Consider the following 20,423-nt stretch of genomic DNA (forward strand, 5'->3'; position numbering starts at 1 on the left):
AGGACACTTTCCTGTGTCCCTTACGGTATGACATAACCTAGACAGTGGAAAATTGAAAATGGGCCACCACTGTGGTCTTTATTGGTACGATGATCCAAAACATCTGGTCACATCAACATAGAAATGCTTCACCTGACACAAGCTACACCATCTACCACACCTAAAATCAAGGAAAACCTGTGGGGTGAGCTGAAGAAAAAAGAAAATAAGAAAGACAAAAACTCTTGAGAAAAAGCAAAGATGAATGGTCATATATCCTTCTAGCTCCAACCAGGTGCCAATGACTGTGACACCGGTGATATTATACAACTATGATTTTGTAGGATTAAATCTTTTTCCCTTGTTGAATAAAAGCACTTAAATTAGGGGTCGGGTTTTACTGAAAGTATAAATGTCAGATTAAAGGACTGCAAAAGCAGGTTAATGTATTTGAAGGCATTTTTACCAGGGACACCAGTAAGCAGAATAGCTGTATACATTTCCACACATGTGTTTCTGGTCAGCTACTCCCACAATCAAGACCATCGGTATTCACTAAATAGAGAGTGCTGAAAAAATATCCCCCCTGCATTTGGGTGGGGTATTCATATGCTCTCAAAAGCAGAGACTGTGTGGCCCATACCCAAACTCTAAAGAAACCAATCTGATGATCGGCACCAGAAAGCCTCCCTTGCATGTAAAACTAAAGGAATGTTGTGCAGCATTTCTGGAAAGTAGGCGTTGTTTGCTTTAAATGCCTAATTCACATCTGTGTGTTCTCATACATCATTGCCTTTTGTGACAGAAATACCACAATGATAGCTGATATGTTTATTTCATCTATAGGCTTATGTGATTATATTGTAATTGGTGCTTTTTGGTTAGTGTTCCCCTTTCAGCTGTCTTCGGTCAAGTTCTTGTAAATTTGTTCCTGTCCACTGCTTCCCAAAATCAAAATTGGTTTGTTCCATACCGGTTTCCAGTTTCAGGACTGCAATGAACATTTGTTCAACATATATTATTCAAAAGGAATAAATATATATATATGTATAGTATATATATATATTCTGCTTTGGCTTCTCATGTGACATTGAGAAGTCCACTAATAAATTCAGTATTATTAGTTGTTTAAGAGAACATGCAAGTCCTGCACAACATATGTTTTGGTCCAAAATCAGTCAGGAAAAAAAACACGAGTGTGTTGCCAAATAATTAGGAATAATTTTAGAATCCAAGTTTAAGAGTGTAGACAAACATCTCTCCGTTTCTCCTCATGCACTAATTAGATACACCCTACTGGGCCTGTATTAATATTTACAATGAAACAACTTCACTTTCAAGCTTTTCAACACCAAGGGCAAAAAAAAATCTTTCTGCAACAGTTAAAGCAATCAAAGAACAATTTTCCTGAAATTCTATCTAAAATGGTCATATATCATGTGAAGTTAAACTTTTTTGTTTGATATATTAATATTAAGCTGTAGACTCCAAAAGGAATGTTTTTTTTCTTTTCTTTCACGCAATCTGTGCCAGAGTTATCTGACTCTCCTGCAACTATGGATGTTCTGTAAGTCTACTTAATCATTAACAAAGAGGCTCCCTCATGGCCAAGCATAGGAAGTTCCTATTATTGGGGGAGAGGTCATGAAGGGGAGATAATTCAATCCAGATGCTTTACACTTACCCTAGTGAGTCTATGCTGGCCTTAATCCACTTCAGGAAATTAAAGCAACCTATTGGATGGGCCCAGGAGGACAAGGATTTGTTGACCAAAGCATCTCATTGAATGCAAACAAATTCCACACAACAATTTGTTGTCAACAGACGAAGGTTGCATACAGAGTACGTGTTAAAATCTGTTCTGAACTACAGGAAATGTGGACGAAAAAATGTACGAAATGAAAATTCCGGCTGAAGAATATGCAAACATGTAAAAGAACGAGTTCTGGTTAAATGGCACCAAAATTGAGCTTTTTGATGTCGATTCAAATGATGGGCAGCTGACTACACAGTCGCCATCTTGAAAGTTAGTGGTGGAAGAATCCTGCAGGTCAGATGAGCAAATTTAAACTTTCTGGCCTGCATGCAAAACATTCCCTGCCTGCCAGTACATAATGTTATTGGGAGGGAACATGACAGAAGCAGCAAAAGGCTTGAAACTTTCGGCTAAATAGTCATCATAAACATAAAGCCAGTATAACAGTTGGATGGTTCAGATCAAAGTACATTTATGTGTCGGAATGGTCCAGTCAAAGGCCAGTCCTCTTTATTAAAATCTATGTTTAGAGTAGCAGCTGAAGCAAACATCAGTGTATCCAGTGTAAATATAAAAGCATTGCCATCTTTTCAGATTTTTTAAAGTTTAAATAAACAAAACTGTATTTTACTTTCCTTTCCCCTTACAAACTATTCACTGCTTTGTACTGAACTGTTTTATCAAACCTTAAAGAAATGCATTAAAATGTATGATTACAAAATGAAGAAAATTAGAAAAATTGCAGGATGTATTAATACATATGCAGGGTAAATATACCTGCCTAGCAGGTATACAGCAGGTGACTGTGGATTCTGCAACCATTATCAATTATTAAAGATCTATGGAACTCAATGCCAGACTTCCATCCATAATGCATCTGGGTGCATTTTCCCAGTTTCCTCTTAATTTGAACTCTGAGTCATGGAACAAGACATTCCAGCTAGCAACTAACGTGTATCTTATTTTATTTGGTGCAACTGTTTCAGACAGATTTGACCCAAGAAACTCCTGCTGAAACAAAACATGTATAAACGGTCTTTGGCTCAACAAACAGAGCATGAAAGACTATCAGCTCTGCGTAACCCAATTCTACTGTCAGGTCCCCACTGTGCAACCCAAGCCATCACATGAAAGTCATCTGTTTAACTGACCTTGGGTGTGTGTGAGTGTTTGTGTGCTGTAGTATGAGGGTGGTTTTAACGTGGTCCTTCATTAAAGTAGGAGTGTCAGACTGTAGAATGATAAAGAGGAAAGGCAAAGCAGGAAGGGGGCGGCCGGCAGAGCAGAGTTTTTCTCCAGTAGTGTAACAGCTGCCATGCTCTCTACTGCAGGCCTCGCCAAAACCTCTTCTCACCAGTCCAAATCTCTCAAAGCCAAGGGCCTCCTCTTTAGGGACAACAACAACCACAAAGCCTCTGAAGGATTTAAAACTCCCTTTGTGAACTGTACTGTTGAGCGGGCGACAGCATTCAGATCATAACCTCTCGCAGCTTCAGCCCTCAGCAAGGTCCCCAGATGTCATGTCCGCGGTCGTCACTTCTGATTGCACTTGATGTATTAATGAAAAATTATGGTCCACATAAAATGAAGCTCGGTGTAGACATGGTAGCCCAGGCCGCTACTGCTTTACATCTGTTTGTCTCTAAAGTCAAACAGATATAAACAAAAAGATCTTCTACAGCAAAAATAATCGGGGTTAAAAACAAAGGCAGTTAAGCCTCTGTGGGAACTTTACTCTTCCATCTGAATATTTTGCTTGACCGTATTGTTTATTTATGTTTACACAACTTTATGGCTATAACCTCCTGTGTCGGCCCCAGAGTGGGCTTCATGTCCCACATCACAGTGTCTGTCTGTCCCCAGTTAATACTTTCCCAGTTGAGGAAGTGCACAGCTGCATGCTCCCAGAGATCTGTCTAGCCACCACTGAGCTGAAGACACACACACACACACACACACACACACACACACGCACACACACAAAACCCAGCATGCATGCTGCACAATGAGGAAGAGGCAAGGTTCCAGGGTCACGAGAAAAAGGCTTGGATGGAAAAAGGCATTCTTTCACATGTTTCTACTTTTGGATCTCCATCATGGCAGGCTTTGTTCTGGCCTCTCATTCAGTTGGTTTTTGTCTCAGAAAATCTCAGTAATGGGGACTGGTTTAAGGGGTTGAGCCCATGAATCCCTGAGGGGGAAAAAGACTAAAAAGTACAGGAGCTACAATTTTTCTGGGACAAGCTAGAATAAAAAATAACAGTGCCAAGGCAAAGGCAGGGAAATGCTAAGATGTTTACTCTGGTGATCTTTATCAAACACTAGTTTCTTTTCTTTTTTTTCACTTGAATGTTTACACTGAGGTCCCTCATCAGTACCCTGAAAATGTCTTGCAAACAGTCAGCTACAGAAACCTTTGTAAATGTCAGTGAAACGTGGCAGGTCTATTCAATGCCTGGTGTTTGATCCAAACTGTCTGCAACACAGACAGAGCGGAAAGCTTGACAACACAGAAAAAGACGGGCTAAATGGAGACAGTACTGTGAATTATCGCTTGAAATAATAAGAAGGGAAGGAGAGCTAAGACTAAGAAATCAGGGGGAAAGCTAGAAATATTCTGCTAAGAAATGAGCATGCACTGTCCCTCCTAACCATTAATCATCTGGCCGAAAGTAAATAAAGTCTCATTAAAGTCAGATCAGCTGCTGTCGCCGTCCTTTATGACTCTGTGCCGTCCATGTTTAATATTGTAGTCTCATCTTTATTTATAATCAATCAATATTATCACCTATTACCACCATGTTTAAACTAATAAGCCATGTTCTATTCTGATTCAGCTGCAAATTGCATAGTGCCTTCCAGAAGGTCATTTAGGAGTGATACACCACCTTGAAAAACTAATCCCTTCACCTTCGACCTTTCCACATATTGTCATGTCACAACAAACAACTTCAATGTATTTTATTGGGATTTTATGTAAAAGTATTGCATAATTTTGCAGTGGAAGGAAAATGATATGGTGTGTATTTTACATTGATGTTAATCTTTCACTGGAGTCATAACTGCAAATCCTTTGGGGTTTATCTACTAGTTTTGAAATTACTGCCATTCTGTGCCTGAACTCAGTCTGACTGAATGCAGAGTGTCTGTAAAGATAAATAAAGTTTGTGTTGTAGAAATAAATGCTCACTCAGTTGGACTCTGTTCACTAATTCGATGATTATAGGCAATTGGTTGAACTTGATTTAATTCAGGGGGTATGAGAGTAAAAGGTGTGATCACAAATGCTTTTTAAACATACATTTTTGTAAAAAAAAAAAATTGAAAACCATGTGTTAATTTCCTACCACTACGAAGTTATATAACTACCTTGTGCTGGTCTATCATACGAAAAGCCAATTAAATACATTGACATCTGTGGTTGGAATGTGACAAAAGGTAAGAAAAATATCCAAGTGGTGTGAATCCAGGCAGCTTATAATAATTTGTTGGTTTGACTCTCAAGCTTAGAGTTACTGAAACTGGGCTTAAAAATATTTTACTGTATAATAATCTGTTTTCAGCAGGCTTTGCGAGGTGCCGTTTCTGCAGCCAAATACAACAGCACAAAAACCTTTCTTTTTTCTCAGAGCAAGTTACTACAAAGCCACTGTGATTAAAATACTTTGTTATTCTTGCATATCTCCCATCACGTATAACGTGAACTCCAATCCCTGAGCATTCCTGTGTGGAACAAGATGATTATGTTTGCAATTAGAGGATCACACAGGCACTTTCTACGTCTGGTAACATCTTCTGCTCTCTCACCTGCTTTCCCAAGATCACAATCCTGGGAAATGCCAGGGGCTCCAAGTGGAGACGGGGATGAGGTCTGGGTCAGGGCATGAGGCTTGTCCCCCTCCTGGGGGCGACTCTTGGACGTTTCAATGCCTTTAACTCTCCTGGCATGGCGGTTCCCCTTGTAATGGGCCTCCGCCTGGCTCTGTGAGACAACAAGGAATGCAAGTTTGTATGTTGAAAGAATACACCACTAATAACAAGTTGAGTTCAGGTAGGATTAGATTCTCTGTCATGCTTGCTGTTAAAACCATGGCCATTTGCTAGCACTTTAATTCCTCTATTTAGAAGTCAATAGGCAGACAGGAGGCCTCAGGAGGTAGATTACAAGGAAGATAAGATAGAATGATGCAATGATACTTTGATTATATATAAAGACAGATAGAGTTTATCAACCCAAAGTTTCGATTGGTTATGAATTTTTAATATTAACATAAAACAGCATAGTTTTATTGAGGTAAAAAGAGATTGTCAACATCACAATGGTGTTTTTCTAGAAGAAAATAAGAATATTTGAATACTATGTCATTTAGAGTTCATGAGAGTAACAAGTGGTGTAAGATCTCTCATTGTTAGAGGAGGAGGTGTAGTAGAAACCTCAAGGACACTGATCTGTTTCTAATCAGTTTTAACACCTGAAACCAGTTTTGATAGAAGTGTTTTGGTAATTTGAAAAAGTAATGTGCACCTGCAGTGCCTCCACAATAACTGAAAAAAAAAGCAATTGTATTTATTTTGTTGTTGTTGTTTAGCATTTTTTTCAATGTGGAAAAATATTTTAGGAAATTATCTTGTCATATTATTTCTACAATATTCCTATTATATTCTATTATACACATATACATTGTTTGCAACTGATCTGAATAGCTTTGTAGAGACAGAAGAATGGATTAAGGTTCACTCTGATACTTGCTGGAGAGAGCTCAGGTTTTATATGTGAAAAGTTCACATTCGAAAAGTTAAAAAGTTATAGTTGCTGCTACTTCTGTGGGGATTACATCAGACACAGCACCAAGTTCAGTGTTTCTGTCACTACTGTGCAGAAACACTCAAAGGCATGACACATTAGCACCTCTCTGAGCCCATCAATAACAAACAGAACTTTGAAATAGTAAGGTGTCTGTTGGCAGGCATAGATTTGTGGACATACTGCGTAAAGATTGCCACAATAACTCACAGATGTTCTAGCACACATGTTGAGCAGCCCTTATGTAATAAAGCAGACCTGATATTTCAAAGATGAAAGGATCAGGATCAGAGTGCTGTGCAGACAGACAGGTCGAGGGAAAGCATGACTCAAAGTGTGATGAGAGGATCTCTGCTGCTTATGATGAAACAGCTCATCATTTTGCAGTTAGTTCCCTAAAACACAGGCCCTGAGTTCACAGCTAAAGCGTTTGTTGAATGTTAGAATTGGACGGATTGAAGGAGGACCGATGATAATTTCAACAGGAAAAGATGTGTGTCAGTCAGGTCGGAGCTAGCTCTGATGTCAGAGCTGAAGACTGCAGAAAAGAAAAAAAAAAGTACAATTGAATAAGTGACAAAACCAACAGATTCAGAGAGAGGCTATGAACTTGGAATGCAAACTCAATAACAGCGAGGTTTAGTTTTACCAGTATGGGGAGCAGAATTCTCAGCCGGCAGCAACTACACAGGAGAGTTTGTGTTTCATACAGTTGTTGAAAGGAACACTTCATTAAAGAACTCCGTATACAGTATGAAATGTAAACATGTCAACTGTATGTTTTATTCAATTTGTTCTGGACTTTTTCTTTGGCAAGAATACCACTGAGTAATGTCCAACAGCAGACATGGTGGCAGATGTTTTTATTAAACCTGCCACATATTTTAAGACAGATTTGGAATGCAAACAACGAAAGAGTTGTTGTAGCAGACGAGATTGTACTGAGTAGTACTTACACAGAGAAAGAGTACATGCTGGCCAGGAAAAATATGCTTCATCTGTGGCTCTTTAAGTGGTATTTTTATTATTAGGTTTTATTTTTACCATCTAGATGCACTTTATGAACCAACTCAATAAATAAGAGCTTTTTTTTTTTTTACTGTAAGAGTTATTTACTTTTTCAGATTGGATTACTTGTTTAATGACTGAAAGAAAGACAGTAAAATATTAATTTAACTACCTCTTGAATGATTTTTGTTTTGCTGCGATGTGGAGGCAGCAACCACATGTATTTATGGTGGAGTTTTTGACGTAATTACTCCCAGCACAGAACCTGCCTAGATACACTTTGATTTTGAGATTACAACATATTTGGAACCCTCAGCAACTACTTTAAATTTTGGGAGATTAAATTTTATCAGATTTTACTTTACAGATGATTTGAATCACTATGTTTTAGAATCATATGCCACCTCTTGATCATTCCCTGTGATTCTTAAATTTACTATTTTTCTATTTCTAGTATACATTTACACAAGATTTAGTATTGAGACCATGTATATTTTTACCATCCTTCCAGTAGTATATTTGAGAGAACAGACATTGATATTGGATGAGAAGAACTGGTTTACTCTTTGTGCTCTAATTAATCTCAAAAGTTGTATCTGCTGAAAATCTGGGCTGAATTCATTCAATGAATGACTCAATATGTTTGTCAAAACAGTGTAAATCTTTCCACATTCACTGTCTTTTTTGCTCAAACCTGAAATTGATTTTAGTGACAAAACAATGAAGGAAAACAAAATAAACATCATTTAAATATCATCGTGACAATATTAACCAATAATATTGCAGTGTCACTTTATCCTAACATCCTGCAGCTGGAAATCCCGGCTTAAAAAATGGCACACAGATCATTTCCAGAAGCTAGTAAAGATGATCTCTTGATGACAGACTACGTAGCAGCTAATGTGTTTGTTCAGAGAGTCAATTGTCAGGAGATTACACAGACATTAAGACCGTCTGTCTCTAGCCACAGTGATACTATATAGAGGTATGTGAGTCAGGAACAACATGCTGGGTGGGATGCGGTCTGTGTGCAGAGCTGTCATCTAAAGTCTAAATATACAACCTGGTGACAGTAAAAGAAAACAGAAATCACTTCAAAAGGCGCACGAACTAAAACACATAGTCTAATAATGCACAAATCAAATGTGTGTTAACCTATTTGCTGTGTGTCAATCCGTATTTATCTTATTCAGTGAAAAGCACAAACAGGCTCCTCGCTGATATATTTGCGATATATTTCTGCATTTGACTCCCCAAGTAAGTTAAGTGAACTGATTCGCCATTAAGGAAGCTGGTCTGACCAGTTAATTTTCCCTGAGAGCCCAACAATGTCTGTATTGATTCAGGAGGCTGGATTACTTATAGTTGCCAGTGAGGGATTTGATCTCGATGAGCAGCTGACAGCTGCGATGAGAGCTGCAAGGCTTAGACTGACACTTAGGACATCAAGCTGATAACAGGCTCAAGTGTAGAGATAGACTGGCTTGGTAAAAACAGGCAGGGGGTGATGAGTAATGTTACCAAGTCTGGTTGTTTATGCTAGCTTCATGTGCAACAGCATCTCAGGCAGGAGCTGTCAGAATGAACCTTAAAGGGATAGGCCACAAGTTCTGTTAAAAGTTTATAACCAGTTAATTAAAAAAATCATGTTTTTGGAGCAGTTTTTCAGCAAATAGTGAGAAAATACTGACTGCGGTTTCTAAAACGAAAGGTTCAAAAATGATCAGCTTAAAGGTGTGCTTGCTCATTCGACCAGAGTTATGTTTTTTTTAATTATTTATATTTTTTCTCAACTGATTTCAACAAGGTGCATGTCACATTACAGGTGGGAAAAGACACAAAAACCTGCAATCTTAACAGGTGAAATCACTGCTTTTTATGTTTGGCAAAATCTCCAAAATCCTAAAATTGCCCTTCTGAACCTCTGCAGCACTTTTTTGAGCAACACATGTTTCCTGTAAATTCAGATTTCAACTATTCCCTGTCAAAACGAACATGCTGAAGTGCTTTGACAAAGCCTGCAGATTAAGGTGGAAAAAGTTATGGAGCCTGCAAAGAAAGAAGCGATGACTCAGAGAAAAAAGGGAATATAAGGAGGTAGGGAAGTTTACAGATGCCATCTTATCCTCTACTATCAGCTCCTATCAGCTGCAAGAGATCAAAGTGTTATATAATGCAGAAACAGCGTGGAACTTCACCTCCATGCTTGCATAGAACTTTGCTAAAATAGACATCAAATAACAGAAAAAAAGTATCCCGGATATGCGAATGCTGCTGTTCATTATAATAACGTCTAATCAACAGGATTATCTGGGGATGTTGAAGTGTGGCTACAGAGCTTGGCACAAGACAAAGGCAGGGAAAATGATTGGAAACATTGAACAAATGAGAAAAGATGAAATGCAGTGAGGAGACAAGGACAAATATAAGAGATGTACATCAGCCTGTTTCTGCTGCAGCAACTGTGACGTCAGCCAATGCAGCTCCACAGAGACTGTGATGTCACTATTGCAGCATGCCACCAAGGTTATTCTGCATTACCCAGCATTTAGCACCTCACACCACCACACAGCGTTCACACAACAGGGAACAAACCCCCCACTTCCCCCTCCCATCTCCTTCTCCTGTCCTTCTCATCCAAGTCCCCTCTCTCTACCAGTTTCCCAAGATGCAAAGCTGCTGCTGGAGCTAGACGCTAATCCATGCCCTTGACGAATGCATCTTATAATAAGTAGTGGCAGGCAATTTTAGGGTTTTCCACACTGTAAATAATGCAGTGTGGAGAGAGGGAGGAAAATAGAAAGACGGGGCGAAGGTCACTCAAACAGGAAGAGTGGAGAGAAAAGCTAATGCCAGGTGGGAGTGAGGGAGTCAGGGGTCGTGTCGAGGCAAAGCTGACAAAAATTTGTTCTAAAACTGAAAGTCAGGTTTACTGTAACATTTAGCTCTTTACAGAAACAAAACATTTTGGGCAGAGAGCTGATCTTTTTCAATAAGGTTTGTTCTTCTCCAGCTTAGAGAGAAAAAAAAACAAAGCATCACAGTAACAAAGTATTACTTTGCAGATGTACCACACTTTGTCCTCTCATCCTTGATCCCACTTGAAATGATCATGTAAGGGAGGAGTCAGTGTATTTTTGCGCAACATGCTCTCAACATTGAGCCAGACTGACACCTAGAATGAACAAAAACTCAAAAATACTTGACATTTTTGTTTTTGTCTACAAAAAGTTTGAATCCTAATGATGATTGTTCTGTATTACGGTTCATTCATCTCTAAATCTAGTGGACTGTTCATCTTTTGAAGTCTTTTAAATCTTATTTAAAAGATTAGAAACATAATTATTTTCATCAGGTTGTTGAGATTCAAGATGTCACAAATGGTCCTTCCACTATAGCTAATAACTTTGAAGAAAATGCTAACATTCTTTATATAATTAACTATCACAGTCAGTTTTTCAATTAGTTTTTAAATTATGATTTGCTGGATAAAATTTTACAGTCATAACAAAACCACTTTCACATTCTATGCATGTGATCCACAGAAGTCCCAGTTGGTTTTTGCCTTCAGAAAAGAGAATGGACAAGGAACACAAATTAAGAAGATCTGAAGTGTTTACTCTTGTTTTTATCTCACATTATGTTCTACAGTGAAGTTCACTTGTATTCTGTACAGCTACAGAAAACCCCCTAGGCTATGTGTTGAGAACCCTGCTATGTTTCCAGACATTACATAAGTGAAAATTGAGTGGGTGTTTGTCATAAAGTGAACCAGTTTGGATAGGATTGACTGAAAAGAGCCAATCAAATATCATATAGGAATCAATCACATTTCATTGTAGTTTCCTGTAAAGATCTCTCAACCATCATGACATGAGTACTTAAAAATAAAAATTTTAAGACATGAAGAGAAGGGAGTATGATCTCCATTGTTTCTCATGCAAGTTTTTGCTGCCTGATTAATAAGTTACTTTCATTAATAAGTTACTTTTATTAATCAGGCAGCAAAAACTTGCATGAGTTTAAAGTCATACTGACATGTAAGACTTCACAGCAGTCATACATATGAGTTTTGCAGCTGCATTAATGTCTCTTATTTACAGACTAATATATATAGCAACATCTATCATAACTTCTAAACTAAAGGGCCCCAGTATGTGATCTCCAGCAGTGGGTCTCAAAGTATTTCCTATGTAAACATATCTGACTGCTTCCTGTTGCCTGTGAGGAAACAAGAGATGTCTACAAAAAGAAGATTACAGCCCTGCTGCTGCCTAACCACACTGAAACCATGATTGTAGATGTGCAGTGTATATATAGCAGCGGTCCTCTCCTAAATGTTATGTACTGTGCACGGCTGGACAGCAGTCTCTCCCACAGAATCAGTAGAATCACACCTAAATTATACAGTGTGAAGATATTTTGCACTGATGCTGTCATGTTTCCATCCTCATTATCCACATGACAAAAATAAATAAATAAATAAAAATAAAATAACAGATGGTTTAGCATCACCATTACATTACCTCCAGTTTTGGCTTCGCTCATCAGTTGGCAGTCACATATACAGGTTGGTGATGGGGGTGTGAGGTTTATAATGTTTATTTGAAGTGTCCCCAACATGTTTTAGAGCTCAGTCAAACTTCCTGCTGTTTATGCTGTCGTGCTTTAAGCCGCAGTGATTGGTGCTTCTGCTAACTCCATGCCGTCTTGAAATAAATTCCAGTGAAGTCAAATGAGCCAAAACATTGACCAGAGAAATGCACAACGTCCTCTGCTCCACTATCTGCTCTGCGGGACGGCGTAATGAGACAGAGAGCTGTCCAGCATATTCCAATGGGAGACGTGGAGAAAACAATACATTATACCGCAAACGCAAAAGGTGCAAATTCTTTCGCAACTCAATATGAGATGTGTTGCAGTGTGTCATAACTGATTTTCCAAACTTTAAGGTTCATTTAGAAGGCTGAAGAACCGTAACAGTAACTCAAATTCATCAAGTTCTCTGTAATCTGGATGGTTGGGTAATTTGTCTCATTCCTAAATGAGACAACTATTTAACAGTTTAATGTTCTGCTAAGTGAGGTAAGTGTCTGGCTTGATTCAGACTACACTAAAGAATTTCACAAATATTTTAAAAATGGCTGGTTTCTTTCTACAGGTAAGCCCATAAGTATTCATACCATTAATTTGTTTGTAGACTTAGATTTAAAATGAATATTTAAGATCACTAACATGCTCCTTCTGACTGGAAGTAATATTAAAGTTTTGCAGCAGTTTTCCCAGAATACTGACCTGAATCTAATAATCTGCAGAATGAGCTAAATATTAGGGTGATGGCAAAGAAGTATGAGACACTTGTAGGTCATCACTAAACACGTAAAAATTATAGAGGAAACGTGTAAAAAAAACAACAAAACTGGGTTTGATTAATGTAACACAGTGAATATTGTTCCATTGCTCATGAAATACTGCAAAAATATTTATTGGCATACAATTTTTAAATAAAATTGTAATAACTCCTGACAGATGCCTACCTCATTACTTATTAGAGAATGATGTCTTTGTTGAAAGAAAGTCCTTTTACATCTAAACGTGCCAAAGGTAAGAAAAAAATGAAGGCTTAGTTCTCTATTTTATTTTTTATCTACCTAATTAAGCAAACCAGATAAGGACCATGAATTTTCAGAATAATTAGTAAAAGTGTACACCCTCCTTAATCTTACTATTTGTGTAATGCATTTACATTTTATCACAACCGTATATGTCACATGGTATGTATGCCATGTGACATATATCACATGGCATACATCCTATGCCATTGTATGGCATAGGATGTTCTTGTGAACATCATAGATGTTCCTCATAGAGGTAGTTTCCTCTACCTCTGAGTTGAAGCGGATCTGACAGACGTTGCAGGAGATTACCGGCCGCTTGGTCTTGACCAGAGGCACTCCGAAGGTGTGGTTTATCACAGCCTTCTGCACGGGGTCCATCTGGGACGGGAGAAGACAAAAACAAGGGGGAAAAAAAAATGTCAGCTGTAATCAAATCTTCCAGGTGTGAACTCCTAAAGTTCAAGAGCCATAAGTCAATAGGCCAGCCTTCCATCATCATGTGAAAGATGAATGTGACCTGTGACCTCTGCCTCTAATGGTTGAAGTAGGTATGGTGAAGAAAAGCCAGAACTTGTCATGTCAAAAGACCGAGCTGTAATGGTGTAGAAGCAGAAGAAATTACTATGTTATATAGTAATCCAGCTGAATGGAATGTTTAAGTAGCACTTGATGTAATCTGAATATCTATCTGTATATAAAGAAAAATTAGTGGAAAAAGTAAAACACAGGATGTGAGAAAAAGGTTTTCTACTTTTACCTATTGCTTTTTGTACATTTTATTTGACTATTTTCATTTGTGTTCAAAAATCAGTCAATCGTTAATGCCTTTCATAATTTACCGATTCTTCTCTTAAACCTTTTCACATTTTCTCTCAACACAAGTCCCCACATATTTAATTAGAATTTGATGCAACACACCAACACAAAGCTGAATTGTAGTTGCCTTTTTTTCCAGTGGCTTTTTCTTTCCACTACTTCAAAACAACCCATTAAGTGCACAAAAAACAGATGTTAGAGTTTTCGCAGTTGTCGGATTTAAAACGTCTCCATCAGTTTAATACCAGACCTGTCTGCTGTGCTCCTTGGTCATCACGATGCTGTTGCTTTAATGTCCTCTGACACTCTGATGCCTTCACAGAAGCAGCTGTAGTGAGACCAAATTATGCAAAGGTCTATTTTCTCATTTAGTTTGAAGGGCGGTTGGATGCCCATGATTTCATTTGGGCATTTTAGAGCCAAATGGGGTTAATACAAATGTCTCACTTTTCAGATTTTATTTATTTATTTTTTTTCCATAAATACGTGATGCACTCATTTTAGTGGCTAAAACTCTAGAAGTTGAAGAGAAATAAACAGTTTTCAAGGTATGAGCACTTTTGATAGGCAATACGACCGCTGGCAAAGATTATAACACGCAGACACAAGACTGTTTACAACATCTTTCCTGTGTTTTCATCCAGCCCGTTGCTACAACCCGAACCCATGCTTCATGACCCACATTCAGTAACACATTGTCCCTGCAGTAATTATTTCAGCTGGGATGCCAGTCATCTGTTTGGTGCTAAGAGCGTTGTATAAATTTAACTAACTAGCTTAGCAGCCCCTTCAACGTGTCAGAATTTAAGCTGTCCTAAATAAATCTGTCCTCTACACTAAAGACCCTGCCTCCATTGATCTAAAAGGGGATCCATTTCAATTGTTTATCTGTGTTTGAAGCTGAATTTAAACAGCAATCATTGTTAGCATTAGTCTGGATTTCCAACTCAGACAAATGTCTGGAGCAAGCCTGCAGCTAAAGCGAGTAACATTATGAAAATAAGTGTCTGGGTTTATGAAAGCAAGAAAAATAGACTGCGCTTTGTAGTGTGAAGAACTGAACTGCTTTGATGTTTGGTGTTTTAATGAGTATTAGGTCATAAGATAATGAATGCTCCATCAGGGTTTCAAGTCTGATGAAAATCAGCTGTGTTGGAGAAGCTGCTAAATACCAAATGACTCAGCTTGTCATTTAATTGGACTGCTTTTTTTTTTAAAAAAAGAAAAACTTACATTTCACTCTTATCTTATATACAAATGACTCAATAATTGTGGGAGTCACACTGAGTGAAATCAGTGAAATCAGTTTTCTAAAGAGTTAAATTGAAACAAGACTTTCTGTGGAGCTTTTCACTTCCTACTCCTTTAAATGAGTAGTTATGAGAATAGGGTAGGAACAGACCAACAAATGCTCCTTCTGGAGGAGAGAATGAGTGATAGAGAGGGGGAGGAAGCTTAACAGGAACAGATTGGAAAAAATAAACCAAAGAAAATCTGGGAATAAGTCCAGACAGACAAAGATACAAAGAGAGAGAAAGAGGCCTGGTCCGGACATCCTCACATCACGCATTCTTATCTCATTTGGCTTTCTCGGGCGAGTTCCATGACTCCCTCTTGTTCTCTCCACAGAAACGGACTAAAGCAAGCTCTGCTCTATACGGGCCATAAATTCAGGTACTGATACTCCCTTGTTCCAGGGCTCAGGCTTTTTCCACCTTTATTTTCTTTCAATCACATTAAAATCACAGACATCTATGTGTTTTGTCAAGATTATTATGCACAGCCAACACGTAGCACTGCACAATTGTCAAGTGAAAAAGAAACAACAACATAATTCGCAAACTTTTTCACACGTACACGTCTAAAAGTGTTTTGTATTTAGCCTCTCTGAGTCCATTTGAAAAGAAGAGTGTAGACAATGATATCTTTGTCTATTTTCAGCTCAATCTCAATATGGCTTAAAAGAGAGCACTTATGAACAGGCATTTTCAAATTCTCAGTTATATTTGTGTCTGAACTTTGACTGGGCCAAGTAGACACCTGAACATTTTTTTAACTAAGCCATTCCATTGTAGCGTTGGCTGTATGTTTAGGCTTGTTGTCCTGCAGGACGGAGAACCCCCGCCTCAGTCTCAACTCCTTTACAGCCTCCAAGAGGTTCTTGCCTGTAGCTTTGAGTTGTTCAACTGATCTCAGCTCTGATTAGCTCGTTTCCCTCTTTAAGCAACAGCATCACTACTACATGATTTGGCCGCTTGACCATGTAGGTGATTGAAGGTGATGTTTGTTTTGCACAAACTTTGCTTTCATCTAATCAGAGCAGCTTCTTCCACATGTTTATTGTGTGCCCTACATGATTTATGGCAAACTGGAAGCAGGACTTCTGATGGGCTGAAGCTTGTCATGTTGACAGCTTCTCCTGCCTGAGCTGCGGATATCTGTAGCTCCTCCAGAGCCACCATCGGCCTCTTGGGTGCTTCTCTTACAAATGGTGTCCTTGCAGTCCTGTCATAGCTTGGGAAGTTTGGAGTTATGTCACCATCCTTCTGTTTAAAATATGGAAAATTATGTCACTATTTGATCCATAATTTCAAAGATTTTTATGACTTTCTCCCTGACCTGTCAGTTGTGTTTCTTGTGTCTTCACAATTCTGCTTGTTCTCTAATATTTTCTCTAATGTTTGTTAGAAAACATTAGAGATTCCACACCTCTGATGAATTTGCACAGATTAATGTACACACAGAGAGTTTGTAGGATTGTAAAGCAAACAATACAACAATTCCTTCCACTTCACACAAATACCAGAGTCGATATGTAGAGAAAACTGTCAACTGCGTGAGCAACCCTTGAAGAAATAGCATCACTCTAGACAATGCACTTGTAAGCCGCATACCGAGATCAGTCTGAACTCTACAACCTGGAAGTCATAATCTGACCCATTATTTTCGTGCCTAAGCAGAGTTGAACATGAGGCTGAGCAGGCGCGGTCCTATCTCACATGAATCATCGGGTTTCTCCCCGACTCGCTCAGGCCAGGTCTCTGGGTGTGGGTCACCTCCGATCCATCAACTCTACTCAGCTGTTAAAAACACAGCTGCCAACACGCCTGTTTGGAAGGCGGCTTGCGTCATTTCTCATCCAAAGAGCCCTCCAAAAAGCATGTTCTCATGAAATAGGAGCACTGATGACACTGCAGAGGGATTTTCCAAAACCCCACTTGCACACAATTATGAGAAATTTTGGAAGTAGTATTTCTGGAATCTGATAGAAGTTAATAAATTGCACATGTTTTTCCCCAGTTCATGAAAGCTCAGCCAAATGTGGGTAAGCCACAAAATCTGCCAGTTTTAGGACATCAACAACCCCACACGACTCAAACAGCTTTTGCAACAATAAATCATCTTCTAGTTTGGCACAAAAACATAAAACTGATAAACCTTTTACGCTTTGGTGTGAAATTTGCTGTCATCTTCTCTAACTTCCTCGCACATTTGATCAATTCACTAAGACAAAAACAAAAACAAAGGAATTAGCTTTCTTCAGTGAAGAATGTACTGTTTACTATCACAAGACCCACTCTGCCAGCAAGGGAAACATGCAGCTTTTGAAGCATGGGCTCTGACACACTTTGCATTGATCCAAAACATCCGAGCACAGTTGGGTGAAAGTTTGAAAGAAAAGCATATTTGGTACTCACCCTCTTCTCCTCTGTTTCTTTGCAGGTTTGAAGCTGCATTATTCCTCCTGTATTTGCACTGCTCTCTGAGGTGAGTGTTTGAGTCTCAGCATGTGTGAGACAGGAAGTGTGTGGTGCACTTTCTTCACTCATTCAGTCTGCTGGTAGCGTGTCAAACTCTCAGAAAACAAGGCTTAATGCCTAGTGATGCATTCCCAGCTCTGACCTTTCCTGTTTTTTGGGGGGGGTTTTTTACAACATTTCTGCTTTCCTTCAAGGTGCTGCACCAGAAATCCGTCTCTTCAACACATGTCCTACCAAGTGCCTGGATCTGTTGTTCAGCCTCCTCCTCCTGTACAACTCAACTACTTCTCTCAGAGACACGCTTCAGTGTATTTTCTTCTGCCTCCCAGTTTTCTCCTCCCCTTCTGTCTCTGCGTCTCCCACTCGCTCTCCTTCCCTTCATGCATTCTTCATCCAGCCAAATGCTCGGATTAAGTTTCTATCTGTCCCTTTGCCTCGGTCCCACCCCCTCCACCTTGGGTTCACATCACAGATGTCATCTTTTTTTTTTTTTCTTCCTAATCTTCTAATTCTAGCTGTTGCGTAATAAAAAAAGTGTGTGTAACTTGCCATATAAGACATGTCCAGGAATCTCCTAGTTTTTTTTCATATTATCAGTATTTCGAAAACAATCTTCATAAAATATTTCGGACATGTTTTTCTTTTTCGCTCTGGTTAGGCTATTTACATGTGAGAGCTCAGGAAATCTCATGGAAATCTACAGAGGCAAACTCAATCATTTCTGGCACTCGGAGGGATTCAAATTTTGGGGTGTTTCACATTTAAACTCAGACATTTTGCTTGCTAGCTTGAAAAAACACAATCCCAAGTAGGAAACGCTGACTTCACAACAAATGGAACAATAAATGTTAATCTTGTTTAGGTCAACTTTTGTGTAACCAAGAACCCTTGAAATTTGCAGTTATTTTTAGCCACGAGCAGCAACAGCGCTGCAAAGGCCTATTGTAATCACAGTGTTTCTTATTATTACAATTAAAGTTATCAAAGCAGTGAGTTTTTGTGCATGCTGAAGGGGTGTTACCAGGGGTCAAAGTTCACCTATTCGCCATGAAACACAAAACTGTTGTATCTCCTACACAAAAACTCACAGAGTCACCAAACTTTCAGTGATTGATCATCATTGGGTGTCCTACAATGCCCAATGGTCAAATGATGACATCACCTAGGCCACACCCCTGAGAACAGGAAGTGAACGGTTCCTATCTTACCCCTTTGACCTAAACAACATCAAATTTTGTCCAGAGACAGAAGACATGTTGGTGTGATGTGGATTCCAACACCGATTGGTTTTGATGTAGTAGGTGGGTGTGGCGGTGAGGGGAATTGACCTGTAATGCCGTTTCCATACGTTTTGCTCTGAATTCCAGTTTCTAGCCAATCTGCTCCAAACTCGCAAGGATGAATCTTTATCCACCCAAAGCCGTCATTTTCTCATTTTCTCTTTTTTATAGACCTGATCAAACTCATCCTACAGTTTTTCAGATACAGACTTCAGAATCACTCAGCACAGTCTTGAGCCACTGAAGGTCAAAAGTTATCAAAAGATTTCTCCTACATCAAAGTGGCTAAATGTCAAACTTTGACTATTCACCATGAAACATCAAGGTTCAATGACATACACATGCAAGGTCCCAGCTGCATCCGACTTCCTATGTCTCTCTACAGACCAGTCTTGATCACATTGTCATGGTCAACTGATGACATCACCTTAGCCCCGCCCATTTCTGACAGGAAGTCACCTGTTTTTTTCTGCTGTATGTCTTACTTTTACTCTGTTATTTATATGGATTTAATCCTGTGCAATGACATGCATCATACCATATAATGATATGATGATGAACTCTGTCAATGCTAGCTGCTGGCTGAACCGTGTGAGCGTGGCCAAATGGCAAATTGCAGTCTCTCACCATATGCATACGATTGTCTCTCAATCACTATGGATCATCCGATTGGCACCAAACTGGATATGTATGACCTATGTTCACCTCTAAAGAGACCAACAGTATTAAAATGTAATCTGATTCCACTGCGCCCCCTAGGTTATTCCATCAGATAAAACTCCTCACTGCATCAGTTGATCTGCACGAGATTTTGCATGCTTCACCAGGGAGCACTGCTGAAAACACAATGCAGCTAATAGCAACATAAGTCACCAGATAGAGCATCAAACCAGCTGTTCAGATACACATCCGTTCTCCCAAAACCATAAACAACTTCAAAGCAGCCCATGAAATACAGAACATTGCATCTGTGGAACATAGGCCATGTTAACATAATAATTATGTAAATATACATTGTTATATGTTTTCAGTTTGTTTACTAATTGTGTTTTGTGGGTTAGAGTACAAAGATTCATTGATTTGGGTTAAAAATAATATAAAGTACATTATTCATCAGCAACAATCGCTGTTTAGCAGCTATTTCAGTAATTCACCAGTAGGGGTCAGTATTACTCCACCAAAGACAAAGAGTTAGAGAAATAACTTGCATCCGACAGAGAACTAAAGATGATAAATAACTACACCAGTATTTCGCCAGTCTCTCACCAGTTTTTTCTGTGAAACGAGTCAATGAGTTTGTTCTTTTTGTCTAATAATCCTGTGCTCGGGTTTGGTCATGACCTTTTTAATTATTATTTCTCATTCAATACTAGCTGAAGCAGCTTAGATCCGTTTTTTTTC

The 20,423-nt window shown here is 38.8% G+C and overlaps 1 protein-coding gene across 3 annotated transcripts in view; it reads right to left on the minus strand.

Annotated features, from left to right (window-relative positions):
* The window catches only part of znf385a (zinc finger protein 385A), a 76,941-nt gene that overhangs the window by 16,811 nt on the left and 39,707 nt on the right, over positions 1-20,423 (minus strand). For 2 of the 3 annotated variants that reach the window (XM_044114010.1, XM_044114028.1), the window contains 2 exons: positions 13,433-13,543; positions 5,543-5,717 (listed from right to left, as the gene is read on the minus strand). In XM_044114010.1, coding sequence (XP_043969945.1) covers positions 5,543-5,717; positions 13,433-13,543 — 286 coding nt within the window. Of the gene's footprint in view, positions 1-5,542; positions 5,718-13,432; positions 13,544-17,679; positions 18,376-20,423 lie in introns of those variants that run through there. The other variant, XM_044114020.1, reaches the window with a different exon arrangement.

Source organism: Gambusia affinis, linkage group LG01, assembly GCF_019740435.1.
Source record: "Gambusia affinis linkage group LG01, SWU_Gaff_1.0, whole genome shotgun sequence".
Taxonomy (NCBI): domain Eukaryota; kingdom Metazoa; phylum Chordata; class Actinopteri; order Cyprinodontiformes; family Poeciliidae; genus Gambusia; species Gambusia affinis.